General features: G+C 38.9%; 7 protein-coding genes across 9 annotated transcripts; 3 read left to right on the top strand and 4 right to left on the bottom strand.

Moving 5' to 3' along the window:
• The first annotated feature begins 296 nt into the window (after positions 1-296).
• On the top strand, positions 297-1,613 carry LOC123013978 (mitochondrial ribosome-associated GTPase 2). Its single transcript, XM_044412860.1, has 3 exons — positions 297-494; positions 535-1,020; positions 1,070-1,613. Exons 1-3 carry the CDS (start codon positions 381-383, stop codon positions 1,577-1,579), a joined length of 1,110 nt encoding a protein of 369 aa, XP_044268795.1. The 5' UTR covers positions 297-380; the 3' UTR covers positions 1,580-1,613.
• On the bottom strand, positions 1,570-5,909 carry LOC123013973 (alanine--tRNA ligase, cytoplasmic). Of its 2 annotated transcripts, none has more exons than XM_044412855.1 (5): positions 4,904-5,909; positions 4,382-4,861; positions 3,832-4,331; positions 3,385-3,781; positions 1,570-3,187 (listed from the first exon to the last, which is right to left on the bottom strand). In XM_044412855.1, the coding sequence occupies exons 2-5, from the start codon at positions 4,841-4,843 to the stop codon at positions 1,649-1,651; spliced, it is 2,898 nt and encodes a 965-aa protein (XP_044268790.1). In that variant the 5' UTR covers positions 4,844-4,861; positions 4,904-5,909; the 3' UTR covers positions 1,570-1,648. The 2 variants fall into 2 exon arrangements, with proteins under 2 accessions (XP_044268790.1, XP_044268789.1); XM_044412854.1 differs by having other exon boundaries at positions 4,382-4,855; positions 4,904-5,907.
• LOC123013980 (WD repeat-containing protein 82) lies at positions 5,383-7,243 on the top strand. Its single transcript, XM_044412862.1, has 2 exons — positions 5,383-6,215; positions 6,263-7,243. Exons 1-2 carry the CDS (start codon positions 5,667-5,669, stop codon positions 6,662-6,664), a joined length of 951 nt encoding a protein of 316 aa, XP_044268797.1. The 5' UTR covers positions 5,383-5,666; the 3' UTR covers positions 6,665-7,243.
• LOC123013976 (aspartate--tRNA ligase, mitochondrial) lies at positions 7,207-10,077 on the bottom strand. Its single transcript, XM_044412857.1, has 7 exons — positions 9,577-10,077; positions 9,243-9,527; positions 8,826-9,194; positions 8,422-8,778; positions 8,066-8,374; positions 7,800-8,012; positions 7,207-7,748 (listed from the first exon to the last, which is right to left on the bottom strand). Exons 1-7 carry the CDS (start codon positions 9,637-9,639, stop codon positions 7,407-7,409), a joined length of 1,938 nt encoding a protein of 645 aa, XP_044268792.1. The 5' UTR covers positions 9,640-10,077; the 3' UTR covers positions 7,207-7,406.
• Positions 9,772-11,140, top strand: LOC123013981 (transcription elongation factor S-II). 2 transcript variants are annotated; one of them, XM_044412863.1, is made up of 3 exons: positions 9,772-9,973; positions 10,169-10,559; positions 10,624-11,140. In XM_044412863.1, exons 1-3 carry the CDS (start codon positions 9,905-9,907, stop codon positions 11,046-11,048), a joined length of 885 nt encoding a protein of 294 aa, XP_044268798.1. In that variant the 5' UTR covers positions 9,772-9,904; the 3' UTR covers positions 11,049-11,140. The 2 variants fall into 2 exon arrangements, with proteins under 2 accessions (XP_044268798.1, XP_044268799.1); XM_044412864.1 differs by having other exon boundaries at positions 9,930-10,072.
• Positions 11,136-16,163, bottom strand: LOC123013982 (putative defense protein Hdd11). The gene is made up of 4 exons (XM_044412865.1): positions 16,061-16,163; positions 11,506-11,824; positions 11,367-11,455; positions 11,136-11,309 (listed from the first exon to the last, which is right to left on the bottom strand). Exons 2-4 carry the CDS (start codon positions 11,818-11,820, stop codon positions 11,240-11,242), a joined length of 474 nt encoding a protein of 157 aa, XP_044268800.1. The 5' UTR covers positions 11,821-11,824; positions 16,061-16,163; the 3' UTR covers positions 11,136-11,239.
• LOC123013975 (kinesin-like protein KIF23) lies at positions 11,848-15,777 on the bottom strand. The gene is made up of 2 exons (XM_044412856.1): positions 12,301-15,777; positions 11,848-12,248 (listed from the first exon to the last, which is right to left on the bottom strand). Exons 1-2 carry the CDS (start codon positions 14,380-14,382, stop codon positions 11,967-11,969), a joined length of 2,364 nt encoding a protein of 787 aa, XP_044268791.1. The 5' UTR covers positions 14,383-15,777; the 3' UTR covers positions 11,848-11,966.
• Positions 16,164-16,259: the final 96 nt, after the last annotated feature.

Here is a 16,259-nt window from a genome sequence, read left to right as displayed (position 1 = left end):
GTAATTTGTTTTTTGGGTTGCATCGCCAGATTGTTAGGCTCATTACCTTATCTGAATTGCCCTGTATATTTTTGGGAGGGTATAAAAAAATTGTATAGAAATTTTTGTTTATCGGTAAAAACTGAATAATTTAATGACGCTGGCAAAGAATCTATATTAGATTTATAAACAAAAATATAAAAAAAAGATTTTCTCTATTAAAAAAATAAAATAAAATAATGTTGAAAACAAATAATCTTTGAGAACTACTGAAACGAAAAGTGTTGAGTGCCACTGCTATTTATTGTCAACGTCGTTGCGTCAAACCAGTCAAACTTAAACCTAACCTCACATTCTTGACAACTTAACTCCAACTCCAACTATTTTTTTAAGTTTCTACAATGTTTTTAAGTCGAATGCGAATAACAGTAAAATTCGCGACCAATGTGTGTAAATACTCGCAAAAGGTGCCCCAACCCCTGCGGAGTAAGAAACCAAAATCTACAAAGACTCCTGTAAGCCTGTCACCCTTACACTTCAAAATAACTCCACCAGGTCCAAAATTTTATAGATTTGAAATCGCTGCGGACTACTGGAGGCCGCGGGGGCGATGGTTGTATCTCCTTTCTTAGTTTATGGAGTAACGAATTTGCCGGCCCTGATGGTGGTGATGGGGGCAACGGGGGGCACGTTATCTTCAAAGCGAACTCGGCCACAAAAGATTTGATAAACGTACCACCAATTATACGTGCTGAAGATGGGGAGAAAGGACAAAATAAAGACTGTCACGGCAAGAATGCCCCACATTGCATTGTGGATGTACCAGTAGGGACTGTGGTGAAAAATGCAGATGGGGTGGTAGTTGGGGACTTGGCTTCTGAGGGGATTATGTTTGTAGCAGCTCGGGGCGGCGCTGGGGGCAAAGGGAACCATTTTTTTATCACTGATACGGAACAGGCGCCGAAAATTTGCGAATATGGGGCGGAGGGGGAGGACTTAGATTATACTTTAGAGATTAAAAGTATGGCTCATATGGGACTGGTAATGAGTTTGTTGGGGCGAAAATATGTTTTTACTTGTTCTGTTACAGATTGGGTTCCCAAATGCGGGCAAAAGTACTCTACTAAGTGCGGTGTCGCGAGCCAGGCCCAAGATAGCCCCATATCCATTTACGACGTTAAAGCCCCACATCGGGATGGTACAGTATGATGATTATGAGCAAATCGCTATAGCAGATTTGCCAGGACTTATACCCGAATCGCACAAAAATCGGGGGTTAGGGATCCAATTTTTGAAACATGCAGAAAGATGCACTGCCCTCTTATACATCATTGATTTATCTCTAGAGGAACCTTGGCAGTATTTACATACATTGCAACATGAAATGTCTCAATTTAGTAAACATTTATTAGAAAGACCTCAACTAGTAATAGCCAATAAAATAGATTTACCAGAATCTGAAGAAAATTTAGAACTGTTAAGGCAACATACCGATTTAAAAGTAATTCCAGTGAGTGCAAAATTGGGTACAAACATTACGCAACTTCTTAGAGAAATTAGGATAATATATGATCAAAACAAAAACGAAACGGATTTGTAAATATTTATTGTAATAAAAAGTTAAATAATTTAAACCGTGCCCCTTACTAGATAAAATCATGGCAAAAAATTAAATCTTTGACTCTGCGAACTGTTTAGCTAACTGCAAAATTTCATCAACACCAACACAATTACTTCCGGATGCTTGGGCCGAATCGGCTTTTCCCCCACCTTTTCCTCCCAATTTACTCGCAATAACTTGCACCCACTCGTTAGCTTTTAATCCTTTATCAATCCCTTCTTTCGATACTGAAGCCAAACAAAACATCTTATTTGAATCGGGATCAACAGTGACAAACAGAGCCGACGTTGAGGGACTCAAACTCCTCACTTGCTTTAAAGCCGTATCAAGGGCTTTGGTATTCGAAAACGCCTTCAACTCCTTAACCAAAATAGGCAAATTCGGGTTGGCCTTAACGAACTCTTTGATTTGATCCACGACTTGGCTTGCAATAGCAGCCTTTGTCGCGCGTTCTTTATCGTCTAAATTCTTCTTCAAAGTCTTGAGCGAATTTCTTATTTCTTCTTTCTTCCAATAGGGGATGACAGCGTGCGATACTTCCTCTGTTAATTGAACGATTTTTTTAACGAACTCTTTCGATTTCTCCCCATTTTTGTCAGTGTCGACTAGGTATTTTATATCATTAAGACAATTTTCAAGATATTCGGTCCGTTTTAATGCTTTGGTAGCCTCGGGACCGGTTAGAGCTACAATTCTCCGAATTCCTTTAGCTATAGCCTCCTCACTGGCGATTACGAAGTCACCAATGTGGCCCGAATATTTCAAATGGGTGCCCCCACAAAATTCAATTGACGTATTATCACCAGCGGGGCTAAACGGGTCTGCTTCTAACTTCTCAACGGGGATACCAATTGAAACTATCCTTACCGGGTCTGGATACGTCTCCTCAAATACCGCACGCAGCCCCCTTATCGTCTTAGCAACAGCCAAGTTCGATTCCTTTGCAAACACTTGATCATTCCTCGAGATCAATTCCTTGGAATTCAATTCGGTATTTTTGACCTGATCGACAGTCATAGCCCCCTTATTTGTAAAATCAAACCTCAACCGATCTGGGGCCACCAAAGACCCCCTCTGGTCAGCGTCAGTCCCCAAAACCTTCCTTAGGGCGTAATTTAGAACATGAGTTCCGGTGTGATTATTCATAATCAGGCGTCTCCGAGACGAATCGACGTGCAAAGCCACCTTATCGCCTTTACTAATCGTGCCTTCGAGACTCCCAATATGGATGACGTAACCCCCCCGTACTTGGACATTTTTTACCGAAAATTCCACACTGTCGTCGCCGATTTTCACTATGTAACCGGTGTCGTAAATTTGGCCCCCTTGTTCGGCGTAGAAGTTTGTTTTGTTGAGGAGAATACCACACTCTTGGCCTGTGTGGACCTGATCGACGAATTGCTTGTTGTAGCGGAGGGCTATCACGGTGCTTTGACATGATTCGAACTTATACTCCTCATTAACGCCGCTACTGGCAGCGTAGTTGTATTTGGGGGAGTCATCAGTCGGGGGAATCCCCAGGTTTTGAAGCTCGGTGATGGCGTGCACATCGAGGTTGATGGTGTCCTCCACGCCCGAGCCTTTGCCCTTTTGTAATAAATCGAAAAAGCATAATTAATTATTTACTTTTCTTCCGTTGGCATTGCAACTAGGTACTTGATAAATGAGACAAGCAATTGTTTTTTTATGATTAACCAGATGCATTTATCTTTTATATTTGATAAAAAATAATTTAGAAGCGATTGTGCTGCCATTGTTAATAGGGGAAGTCCCCGAGAACCTACCTGTGAGGCAATTTGTGCTTGTTTTTTCGATTCCTCATAAACGGCCATATCGACATTTAGCCCCTTTTCTTCTGCCATCAGCTGAGTCAAATCGACCGGAAATCCGTAAGTATCATACAACCTCCAAGCCACATCCCCTGGCAGAGTTTTAGAGTCACCCAATTTAGTAATAGTTCTGTTAAGCAAGTTTCTTCCACGCGATAATGTTTTCAAAAACTGCTCTTCTTCTTCATTTATCGTATCAATAGTGCTTTGCGGGTCTTTGCAAACTTCTGGAAAAGTGTCCCCCAAAATTTCAACAACCGTATTAACAAGAGTCGAGAAAAATCCAGGTTTAGCGTTCAATTTTTCTGTTGCATATCGCACAGCCCGACGCAAAATCCTCCTCAATACGTATCTGGAACAATTGGTTATGTCTCAAGTTTACTTAGATCATTGAAAAATTACCCTCGGCCCGTATTATCGGGATTTCCCCCATCCGATAGCGCAATTGTAATAGTTCGGGCATGATCGGCCAACACTCGGTAGGCCATATCGATTCCGTCTTTATCGGCATCTCCGATTTTGCCCCCGTACGGCGGAGCCCCGGTTCCTTTTTGAATAGCGTCAAACAGGGGCAAGAAAAGGTCAGTGTCGTAGTTTGACCTTTTATTCTGCATTATTGACACTAGTCGTTCCAAACCCAAGCCACAATCGATGTGTTTTTTGGGCAAAAATTTCAAACTGCCGTCAGATTCACGGTTGTATTGGATGAAGACCAAATTCCAAATTTCTAAAACGTCAGGATCGTCTTGATTGACAAGTTCTGGAACGTCGCGTCCCCCAATACGATCGAAATGGAGTTCAGAGCAGGGACCACAAGGCCCCGTTTCGCCCATTTCCCAGAAGTTGTCCTTCATGTTGCCGGGGAGTACGTGGTTTTCGGGGACGCCCAAACTTAACCAAATCTGTATTTTTTTTAATAAAATTTTGAGATCCGAATTATTTGATTTTTTACCTGTTTACACTCATTGTCAGGCTCCAAACCCGCAGCTTTGTCGCCACCAAAATAAGTGACGTAAAGTCGGTCTGCAGGTAAGTGGAGTCGTTTCGTGAGAAACTCCCAAGCCCAGGCGCATATCTCCTTCTTGAAATAGTCCCCAAACGACCAATTACCCATCATTTCGAAAAAAGTGTGATGGTAAACGTCTTTACCAACATCATCCAAATCGTTATGTTTGCCCCCGGCACGGATACATTTTTGCGAATTTACGGCTCGTGTGAGTTTTGCCAAATCGCTGTTGGGGTCAACAGTGCCCAAAAAAATCGGTTTGAATTGATTCATCCCAGCATTGGTAAACAATAGAGTTGGATCATCTAAAGGAATCGTTGAAGAGGAATGCACATATTCGTGGTTTTTCTCCTTGAAAAAATTAATATACGCATTGCGTACGTCTTTAGCGCTCATAGGAGTATCCATTATGTGGTAGTTCTGCAACTTTTTATGAGTTTGTTAAGACGAACATATGGGACTACTTACTGTTAAAAACACAGTTCTCAAGAATGAACTTTGAACTAAAGTTGATGAAAACAACAACACTGTTGCACGATCTTGTGTAATTTTTTAAAAATGCACAAAATTGACAAGTCGAGTCAACACCACATGTACTTGGCTGTGTTTTGAGGTTAGACTGACGTTTAGAAATTAGGGCACCTTTCACAAGTTGCGAAATGATTATAAATTGCCGATGATTTAGGGCCTCGTTTTTTCATGACCAAGTAAAATCTAATTTAAAAGTATGTGATTTTGAACTTTCAACAAAAGAAAATGTTCTGACTTCGAATACAGAGCGCAAATAAAAAATCTATAGAGCTTAAAAATTATTTAATACATGTGTGAATTATTGCAATCGCATAAGAAATAATTGAGAATTGAAAAAATAAATAAAGTATGCCGGGCTGACATTTAAAAGTGTCAAATGTCGGCTAGTGACTTTTCCTCACTTGTTGGACAACATGAGTGGTTTTAGTCAAATCAGCAACTGTTGATGGCACGTTTTTCCGTTTTTCGCTAAAATTGTACGTTTTATTGTAATTATTTTCTCCTTATATAATTGGGTGTATTTTTGTGTGGACGTCGATTAACTGGCAAGGTTGGAATTAGTAGTGTGTTAGTTATTTCACCGGATATGTCTGTGTCACCAAATCATCCGCCATTTTCTTTGTTTGGGTTAGGGAACCGTTTACGTTTCCTCTAAAATCGCCAATTTTCTCTTGGAAAAGACCCAAAAACGGCCTCTCAGATGAAGATGAAACTGGTAGATCAGGTTGTCAGGAGTTTCCGCGTGGCGAAAGTGTTCCGGGAAAACACCGACAAAATAAATAGCATTGACTTTTCGCCGAGCGGTGAGACTTTAATTTCGTGCAGCGAAGACGATCAGATCGTTATTTACGACTGCGAAAAGGGCACTCAAGTCCGGACTGTGAACAGCAAAAAATACGGAGTCGATTTGATACATTTCACACATGCTAAAAATACCGCCATACATAGCTCAACTAAAGTCGACGACACGATCAGATACTTGTCTTTACACGACAATAAATACATTCGGTATTTTCCCGGGCATACAAAAAAAGTTGTCTCGCTGTGTCTATCACCGGTTGAGGACACGTTCCTGTCGGGATCTCTGGACAAGACATTGAGATTGTGGGATTTGAGGTCCCCAAATTGTCAGGGGCTGATGCACTTGTCGGGGAGACCTGTGGCGGCGTACGACCCCGAAGGGCTCATATTTGCCGCTGGAGTCAATTCTGAAAGTATCAAACTTTATGATTTGCGCTCCTTTGATAAGGTAAAATCGTAACAAATCATCTCCAGTTTGTATAAATTTGATTTCAGGGACCCTTCGTTACCTTCAAGTTGACGCAAGAGAAGGAATGCGATTGGACCGGCTTGAAGTTTTCCCGGGACGGTAAAACAATCCTCATCAGTACAAATGGGTCAATTATCAGACTGATTGATGCTTTCCATGGGACCCCCTTGCAGACCTTTACTGGTCACTTGAATAATAAGGGAATTCCAATTGAGGCGTCTTTCAGTCCTGACTCTCAATTTATATTTAGTGGTTCAACTGACGGTCGCGTGCATGTCTGGAATGCAGACACTGGATACAAGGTCTGTGTTTTAAACGCTGACCATCCTGGACCTGTCCAGTGTGTCCAGTTTAATCCCAAATACATGATGCTAGCATCGGCTTGCACAAACATGGCTTTTTGGCTTCCAAGTATCGAGGATACGTAAAAGGTCACTTTTCGGGCGTTTACTCAACTTTGAAACTGAAAAAGTTTAAGACCGTCCAAGGCAGAATGCGGTAAACATTGCATTTTAGTTTGGTTTTAAAGCTAAAATGTAATGCTAGATTAAGTCTTAAATTTTTACAGTAGGATTCTAAAACGAATTTTTTATTTTGGAATTTTGTGTACCTGTGTGTTCTTTTTGGAGCGAATCAAGTACGTTGTAAATATTTGTTCCCTCTATAGGTTTTATGTATCGTTTATAAAGAAAATTATATAAATTATTTTTATAACAAAAATTGCATTTTTTTCAAGGGCTTGTCAAGTCGGTTTTAAAGAATTGGTGGTAAATGTGATAATAATTGTAGAAACTAACATTAAAAGTGTTTTTATCATAGTGGTTTCAGTTGTATAAGGGTCCTGTGTCTAATACATTTCAAGTTATCAGTATTTGTTTTTGTGATAGATTAGGATCTTTTTTAATCATAATACATTTCCAGACTGATGTGCACACATAGATTTTATTTTATATTATTGAAAAGTTGTGTTCTTTTACACCTCTAATAATTAAAAACTAATAATCAAATCGAATTTTATTTCATGTTTAAAAAAGAAATTAACATTTAGAAAAAGATTATCGTTTTTGTAAGGTAATGCAATTAGATAAATTTCTCTTGGTGTAGTACTCCTAAAGTAATGAAATAATTAGAACTAAGCACCCTTTATTTGTAAAAAATATAAAATACTGTTCACTTGACACTCTTGACATGGTAGAGTTTCAAGTCTGCCTCGGAAACAGTTGACGGTGCTCCACTTAACGGATCTCGACCTTCAAATGTTTTCGGAAACGCTATAACATCACGAATACTTGGCGTATTTAAAATTTTCGACATTAGACGATCGAGGCCCAGAGCAATACCCCCGTGGGGCGGACACCCTGATGATAACATATCAATGATATGTTGCATGGAATTTTTATCAATGTTCAACATTCGGAATATTTTTTCTTGAAGATTGGGGTCGTGAATACGGACGGAACCTCCTCCTATTTCGTTTCCGTTTAAAACTAAATCAAATGATAGAGACCGGACCTGTAACAGAAGAAACGTAGATGTGTCTTATTTCAACAAATGACAATGTACCTGTAAAGGCGCTGTGTCCAATAGGGGCAAATCGTCGGAATTGGGCGCTGTGAATGGGTGATGTGCCGATTGCAAACTTCCCGGGGTTTCCCCAGGTTCGAATAGCGGCATGTCTACCACCCATAATAAATGCATGCCTGTTTTTCTCACACTAACACCTAGTTTTTCTAAATGATCGACATACTCGAGCCGAATTTTTCCCATTAAGGTTTGCTAAAGCATTAAAATATATTTTCCCGTTTTTGCTGAAGTAAATAGATACTTACGGTTTGTTTTTTATTCCCAAAACCCAACAACAAAACACACTCATCGCTCAGCTTCACCTGATTGACCAATTTCGCCGCGACATTTTCAGACAACAATTTCCCAAGTTTATTCACCACATCATTAGGTGTTGCTAATTTAGTTTGAACAAACTTAACAAGGGGGAACTGTTTACTAATTTTATCTAAATTTTCTTTTACTCCTTTACTTAAATTAGCATATTCTTTGGAAAAAACAATACAATACGCCCCAAAATCGTCCGAATTGACCAATTTTTCGTTCAATTTCAAAAGCTGGGTACAATTTTCCATCTACAACGTTTTGAATCAAACCCAATCACAACCCCCATCCCAAATACCTTAAACCCAAACCTGGTGTCTGGCTGATCCGACCCGTACAACTCCATTGCGTCCCTAAACCCAATTCTTGGAAATTTTTTAGGCAAAGAATCTAAAAATGGGGGCCACGAGTACCCCAACAATTCCTCAACAAGTTGCAAGATGTTATCCAAGTTTGTAAAAGACATTTCGATATCGAGTTGCGTGAATTCAGGTTGCCTGTCTGGACGTGCCCCTTCGTCGCGGTAACACCGTGCAATTTGGAAGTACCTATCGACAGCCCCCGCCATTAGCATTTGTTTGAATTGTTGGGGGCTTTGGACTAGGGAGTAAAACTGACCGGGGAATCGAGTTGGGACGATGAACTCTTGCGCTCCCTGTGGAAGTTTATTTAGTGGGTGAGCGAAGGGGGTACCTGACTTACACCAGGAGTGGCCTTGAACAAAGTTGGGGTCTCTACGTCTACAAAGCCGCTGTGATTTACGAGGAAATCGCGCATTTTCATTAGCATTTCTGAACGGACGCGTAGATTACGCTGCATTAGGGGGAATCTTAAGTCCAGGTAGCGGTATTGCATGCGGAGTGCCTCTCTGGCTATTTGATATTCTCTGATGTTGAAAGGGAGGTTGTCTTTAGCCCTATTTAAAATTGTGAAGCCTTCAATAAATACTTCAATGTCGCCAGTTGGTTGCTTTTTGTTTTTCATGTTGTCTGGTCTTGACAGGACAGTGCCTTTCACTTGTATTATTGATTCAAAAGGGAGATTTTGTAGCAATTTTTGCGTACTAGTATCCTAGAATTGAATAATTGATTGTTGTTAAAAGTAGTTAACTTTTTATACTTCTTCAGGAACTAAAAGTTGAATCGCTCCATAACTGTCTCTAAGGACGGCAAATTTATTCATTCTTTGAAACTCTAACCAACCACATAGAACCACTCTTTGGCCAACATTGTCAATTCTTAATTCACCGCAAGTGTGGGTCCTTTGTGTATACTTATTGATATTATTGCTTGTTTCGCTACCAGAACTAGCATCTTCATCTACTAAATAAACGTTATCTGATTTGTAACTAGAAGTGTGTCGTTTGAGTACAAAATTATGGCCTAAAGTATACTTGGGGGTGAGCTAAAATTGCATAATTAAAAAAATGGATAAAAATTGACAATGTTCGTACGGATGTGATTTTCTTTGAGAAAGTTAATTTCATTCTCATGATATTCCTTAAAACCTTGTACATTTTCACCTAATTCGTTTTCTACACCGGCTCATATTTTTAAAAAAATTTTGAGTGCCAACTATTTGACAGAATTGTCAAATTTGACATATATGTCAAAGCGCATGTCTACGCGCATGTGTTTGTTGAGTTTGTGGCCGTTGAATTTCCCCCTCTCTCTTCTTTCACTCCACGTAAAGCTCGAAGGAGGAAAGCGTCGTTTTAAGAGTCTCGTAAAAATCGAAATATTCACGTAATTTGGCTTGTGTTGATAAAAAATCCCGACAAAATGAGTGTAGAAGAGGAAGTTTTGCGAATACAGAAGAAACTAAATAAAATGACGTCGGAAGATGGAAGTGTACGTTTTTTCCGATTTTCTAAACAAACTTGCAAAACGCCCCGTTATTTGCGAGACACAAAAAATTAACATCACGTAGAACGATTTAATCAATTCCGGGTGCGTTTTACAAACCGACCGGTTCTATTTTTGCATGGAACAAGCCACTTTGATGACGGCAAAAGGGAGGGAAATTCAAATTTGTTATTGTTTTAGGGTCAAGAACAGGCTCTCGACTTACTAAAACAATTACAAACATTAAATATAAACCTGGAAGTTTTGACGAAAACACGAATTGGAATGACAGTAAATGCATTAAGAAAGTCGAGTAAAGATGACGAAGTGATCAGTCTCTCGAAAACACTTATAAAAAATTGGAAAAAATTCCTCTCTGGTTCAAACGCGAAAGAAACCTCAAGTACAAGTACATCAAAGCCGAAAAAAGATAAAGAAGATAAAAGCACACGAGAGGAAAAAGATCGAGATAAAGAAAAGAAACTACCAAATCAGTTCCCTCCAGCTAGTTCAAACACTACAGACGCCGTTAGACTGAAGTGTAGAGAAATGCTCGCGGCCGCCATCAGATGCGACAATGAAGAATTTGAAGGTATTTTGGGCCACCACGAAATTTCAAAAGTTACCATCCACAATAAAATTGAATTTGTCCTCAGGTTGTGCCTCGCCCGAGGATCTCGCTGAGGAATTAGAGGAAGCGATATTCCAGGAATTCAAAAACACTGATATGCGATACAAGAATCGCGTCAGGTCACGTATTGCCAACCTTAAGGACGTGAAAAATCCCAATTTGCGGACGAACTTCCGAATTGGAGCTATCTCGGCAAGCAGACTGGCGGTAATGACCGCCGAAGAAATGGCAAACGATGAAATTAAACAACTCAGAGAACGGTTCACAAAAGAGGCCATCAATGATGCGCAGTTGGCCACCGTGCAAGGCACCAAAACAGATCTTCTCAAGTGTGGTAAGTGCAAGAAGAGGAATTGTACGTACAACCAAGTGCAGACAAGGTCAGCTGATGAACCGATGACGACGTTTGTCTTATGTAATGAATGCGGTAACAGGTGGAAGTTTTGTTGATGTTTTACTTAAGCTTTATTTCACTATTCAGTCAGAGTATTTTTTGTTTACACTTGTAGGCTCATGGCGTTATAAATAAAGTTTTAATTTCATCTAATAGGTTTTATTGGTACAGTCACAGGCTCTGTGTTGTTATTCTAAATACTGTACTAGACCACAATACTAAGAAAGTACATAAAATGTATTATAATTTAGTTGATTTTGATTTTCTGGCTTGGTTGATGTGCCCAGAAGGTTCCTCCATCCTCAGCCACAGTCACACTGTAAAAAATATATCAGTATTGGATTGGATACTGTTTTACTTTCGGCAAAACTTACAAGATTTGGTAGTTTCCGGATCCTTCTGGTGCCTTCCATTTCAAGACGAGGTTATTTTTCTCAACAGCATTTTTATGTGTGGCAGCGCTCTAAATAAAACCCTAAGAATCACAAAACTATTTTTTATTTATTTACTTACAGCTTTAGTGCCATGACAGTTGATACTTTTAGCTAATTTATCGGTGTCAGGGATTTGGAACGACCCGACCGCATGTTCTCCATTCCTGACCTGTAGTAAAAATCCTTTAAACGGTTTACCTCCAATAGTAATGTCGATAGTTTCCCCCGGTTTGGCTTCCTTCTTACTGACTGAAACTGTATAAGGGAGAGGGGATTTTTGTGGCAAGACGGGGTGCTTAGGAATCATATCATCACAGACGGATTCGGGGGCGCCGGCTGAGTAGCCCCAGGCGGTTGCCACAATGGCGGAAAACACAATCAAAGTGGTTTTCATTTTTCTAGAAAAAAATCTCCGATTAAGTAATCCCGCAAAATTAATTTATTATTTTAATTAAGTACATTTTTTTATACATCTGTATTATAATTGTAAACCAACAAATAAAAAATAGTGCCTATAATAATAATAAAGATACAATAAAATTAATTCGAGTCAGCCATTGGCGATTCTTGACGTAGTCTCTCCACATCGTTAAAAATCACCTGTGCCCCACCCCCACAAGTGGGTAAAATATCACCCTTATAAACCCTCGTCTCGACCCCATCGTCATCTTGCTCTTGCGCGATAAGACAATACTTGCTCTGCTTTGGATTAGTAACGTCAGTGGCTTTACTCAGTTTCGTAACAGATTTGCGTTTTTTCATGGACGGTTGTAAGACAGTACCCAGTGGTACCGGTTTAATCGAATTATGTTCAAGCCAAACCTAAAATACCCAATTAAAAAAAAATAATAAATAAAAATTGGGAAAAAACAACCTCTCCCGGCCCTGCCGATCTAGATCTCCTTCCCCTCACGGCTGGTGTCCCCACATATCTCCTTGTTTGCTGCTTAGGAGTCTCCAATACGTTATGTTCTTGCAGCGGCTGTTTCTCCTCCTCCTCGATTTCCGGGGGAGTTATCTCCTTATCTAGAATTTCTCGTACTTTTTGTAACTTATTTTCCTTGGCTTTCGCAGCCGCCTGGAGGTGCTCGCGTTGACGCCGCAGCTTCGCGTCCAGTTCTTGAGTCATCTTCTCATTCTGGAGAGCCAGTTTCTGTTTAGATCTCTCCTTTTCGAGGATGTTTTTATTAATTTTCAAATTTTTCTCTGCTATGGTATTCCTTAGGGAGGCTATCTCGTCCTGATACTCCCTCATTTTTGACTTGAGGTCCCCAATGCGTGCTTCCATATCGGTCAGTTTCGATTCTACATTGGAACATCTCTGTTTCTCCTTTCTTAGTTGTGCCTTCGTGCTCTTCAATTCAGATTTTCCCAAAATGTTTTCTTGGTGAACGTCGAGTAATCTTTTCCTGAAACGAGCCTCCTGTTGGTCTAAATCCGAATCCAAAGTTTTGACTTTCTCAAATCTGGTCTTCAAGATGTTAGCCAGTCGCTCTAAAGCCACCTGACTTTCGTCAAGATTCATGAAACTCCTCAATTTGATTTCGGGAATCTTCGGTCCAATTGTAAACAAATTCGTTTTGCTTTTCATTGGAGTCACAGTTTTCTTCGAAATTTTGTTCCTACAAGGGGTATATTTCGGTTCGGATCGAGCTACTTTAACATCTTGCGTTGCTTCGGCGAACTTCATGACTTGCAAATTCTCCTCAAAATCGTCAATTGAGGGGTTGACACAAACGATCATTTCCACTCGGCCCTCGCCTTCGAAATAATTCTTGAAAAGTAGAGTCAAACGGCTGTCGCGATACGGCACCAATCGGTTGTTTCCAGTCGTTTGGTTTTCCCTCAAAATATCTAAACAAGTCCTCAATGACATTAAAGAGTTATTAATTTGACTTGCTTCCCTCAGTAATTGGCCGGTGTTTTGCGTCCGGTTTGTCCGTTCAGAACCGGCTAAATCCACCAGACTCAATTGGGAGATTTTGAGGAGGTTGCTGTCGGGTATCATGGGGCGTCCCTCAGTGTTATGTGAGTATTGTTGTAACTGGACGACGCGAATATTTAAAATTGAGTGACTCCGACTTGAGACTGAGTTCAGAATTGTGTTTCCCATTTTTTTGCGTTTTTGACCGATATTGAACAACTCGAAAGCCTCTTCTGCCGACTTGACTTCAGTCTCGACAACACCGTTTACGTACATGTTTTTATTCGAGTCTTCGCGTAGTATTTTACCCTGAATCCGGGTTCCGGTGTTCTCATCCAACAAATCATAAACCGTATTATTATAAATCTCAATGTAACTCACGAAAACCGAGTACAAATTACTTTCATTAATATCCATTATTTTCATTCCGTCATTTACATAAGTTTTATCTTTCCCATTTCTCTTCGCAGTGTTCCTTGGAGTGCTTTTGGAGGACGCCCTTAGCAAATTCAGTTGGTCTTGCATAGCATCATCCTGCGATTGCACCTCAAACCCGTTCATTTTGTCCGACTTAATCACACATTTGGGAGCTTGGAAAGACGAAATCGAATTGAAAATCGTGTAGATACACTTCGGCATAATCCCGGGATTATTGTGATCCCCAGTTAGAGTATGAGTTTTCCCGGATCCGGTCACTCCGTACGTAAAAAGCAACGCATTTTTACCTTTAAGCAAATCCTCCAACAAGGGAAAAGCCACATGGTCGAAAACCTCATTTTGGGTGGCGTAAGCGGTAAAAATGTGCTTGAATTTGCAGTGGATTTCCTTACGAGCGACTTTGGATTCAGCAGGAGTGGTGAGTGCAAGAGTTGTCGGTGATAGCAATTTGATGCAAGTGGATTCCTCGTTGCCTTTGAGGGGGCGAAGCCGGCAAAAAACTTGCACTGGGTCTTTTTTCTTTGAAATGTCCGGGTTTGAAAGGGTGGTTTTCTCTCGACGAATTTTCGGCGTGAATTTGCTCACTGGGTTCATTTTCACGGAGTTTGTTGTTTTTTAGTTCGAATAACACTCGTTTGGATTAAATAACGTTCATTTCATGCGAGACTGGGTGACAGTAATAACCGTTTGTAAACTTCAAATTCAAACGGAAAATTTGTTTGACAGAACGAAAACGTTACAGATTACAGGTTTCTGTAACAGCAACCTCTGAGCAAGACGAGTTTTCTTTTTGTTGGTTTACAATTAATTATTTATTACATGTAATTGTTTAAGTAAAGTACAAATATCAAAGGTGCAATAAGAAACTAATTTTCCCAATTTAAGTATTTAAAAATATTTTTTCGGGTGAATCACAGTTGGTAATGTAGTTTTGACTGACACATTGACATTTGACATACCAACAAAAAGTTAACCTAAAAAGAGTTAAAAAGTTGAAAAGAAAAATTAGTGAAAATAGTGATATTTACATAATAAATGACGCCGGTTTTGGAAAAACACGTTATTTTATGTAAATATTTAATATTTGTTGTTCTTTATTAGCATTATGTAATTTTAGGTACGTTTCAAAATCTGGCCCCTTGGGTTTTGTGCAAAGGTCAATGTGAAAAAAATGAAGAAACTTAAGGACATATGTTTGAAAGAAAATTTATATGCATAATTAAGGTTTTGAAGAGGTGGAACATAAGGTTATTTTATTTATTGTTTATTGCGAACTGTGGAGTCAAAAGTTTTTCTCAAGGTTCCTTGTGACAAAAAAACAAATTTAAATAATAGGAAACTGATTTCTTTTGAAATGTCTAAGTGTAACAATTTTTCGTTAATTGAGGTATTTGGAGGTTGAGGTTTTGACGCGGACCGCGGACTAAACCAAGTTGTTGCCATATTTTTTTTTAATTTATTCAGTCTAATTTTTTTCATGAATTATGTGACACTACGATTAAATTCAACTTTATGACCAAATGCACTTATTTATAATGCTTATTTAGTAAACATGAATTTTATTGTTTTTCTTAAGTGCACTTTCCAATTACAGACGTCACCTTTATTTGTCTACCAGCAACTTTTTTCATGAATCATTAGCATACTCTTGTCACTTTCCTACGGTATTGGAGGTCATTTTACAATCACTTTGAAAAAAAATCGGTGGCATAATTTTTTGTGAAACCGGAAACAGGCTGATTTGGTCGAGTTTCTTTGCAAAGCGGTGACCTGATAGTTTACATTGAATCGATTAACAAATTAGTAAATCGGAACTTAAATTGAGAAAAAATAAACTGGGAAACTGGGTCTCAAAGTGTGGCTGTTTTAAGATTTTTTGGTTTATGTAAAACCAAATGTAGCAAAAATAAAATGATTTTTTTACTTAGATTGGGGTGGTTTAAAAAAATATGTACTTTTTTGAAGTCGACATTAAAAAAAAGTATCAAAATACTTGACGAAATTAAAAAAAAGTACTATAACTGGGTGGCTGTTTTAAGATTTTTTGGTTTATCTAAAAACAAATGTAGCAAAAAATAAAATGATTTTTTTTACTTAGATTGGGGTGACTTAAAATAAAATATGTACTTTTTAGTAGTCGACATTAGAAAAAAATTCTTAACGAAATAAAAAAAAATACGTTTAAATTTAAAAAAGTTAAAATACTTTTTTTTACAAAATAAATTAAATAAAAACTAACTGATATGGTCAAAATGATAGAATTGGTACTCACCTGTTCTACTTGATCTCTTCTTTAAACCGAAGTTGGAACTAACCAACCCACTCTTTATTTCTGTGCATTTTACTTTCAAATTATAGTTTAATTGAAAGTGGGGGATTTTACAATGTCTAAATTAAATATCATGGTACGTTGGCACGCACCGTTAACGAAGCTTGACACGATGATAAATTTTGCTCCTTGTCTTTTTTTT

This window comes from Tribolium madens, unplaced genomic scaffold, assembly GCF_015345945.1.
Source record: "Tribolium madens isolate multiple individuals breed KSU strain unplaced genomic scaffold, Tmad_KSU_1.1 Scaffold_96;HRSCAF=242;Tcas5.2_LG5, whole genome shotgun sequence".
Classification (NCBI taxonomy): Eukaryota; Metazoa; Arthropoda; class Insecta; order Coleoptera; family Tenebrionidae; genus Tribolium; species Tribolium madens.
Note: the sequence above shows the minus strand (reverse complement) of the source record. Positions and strands in the feature narration are given on the sequence as shown.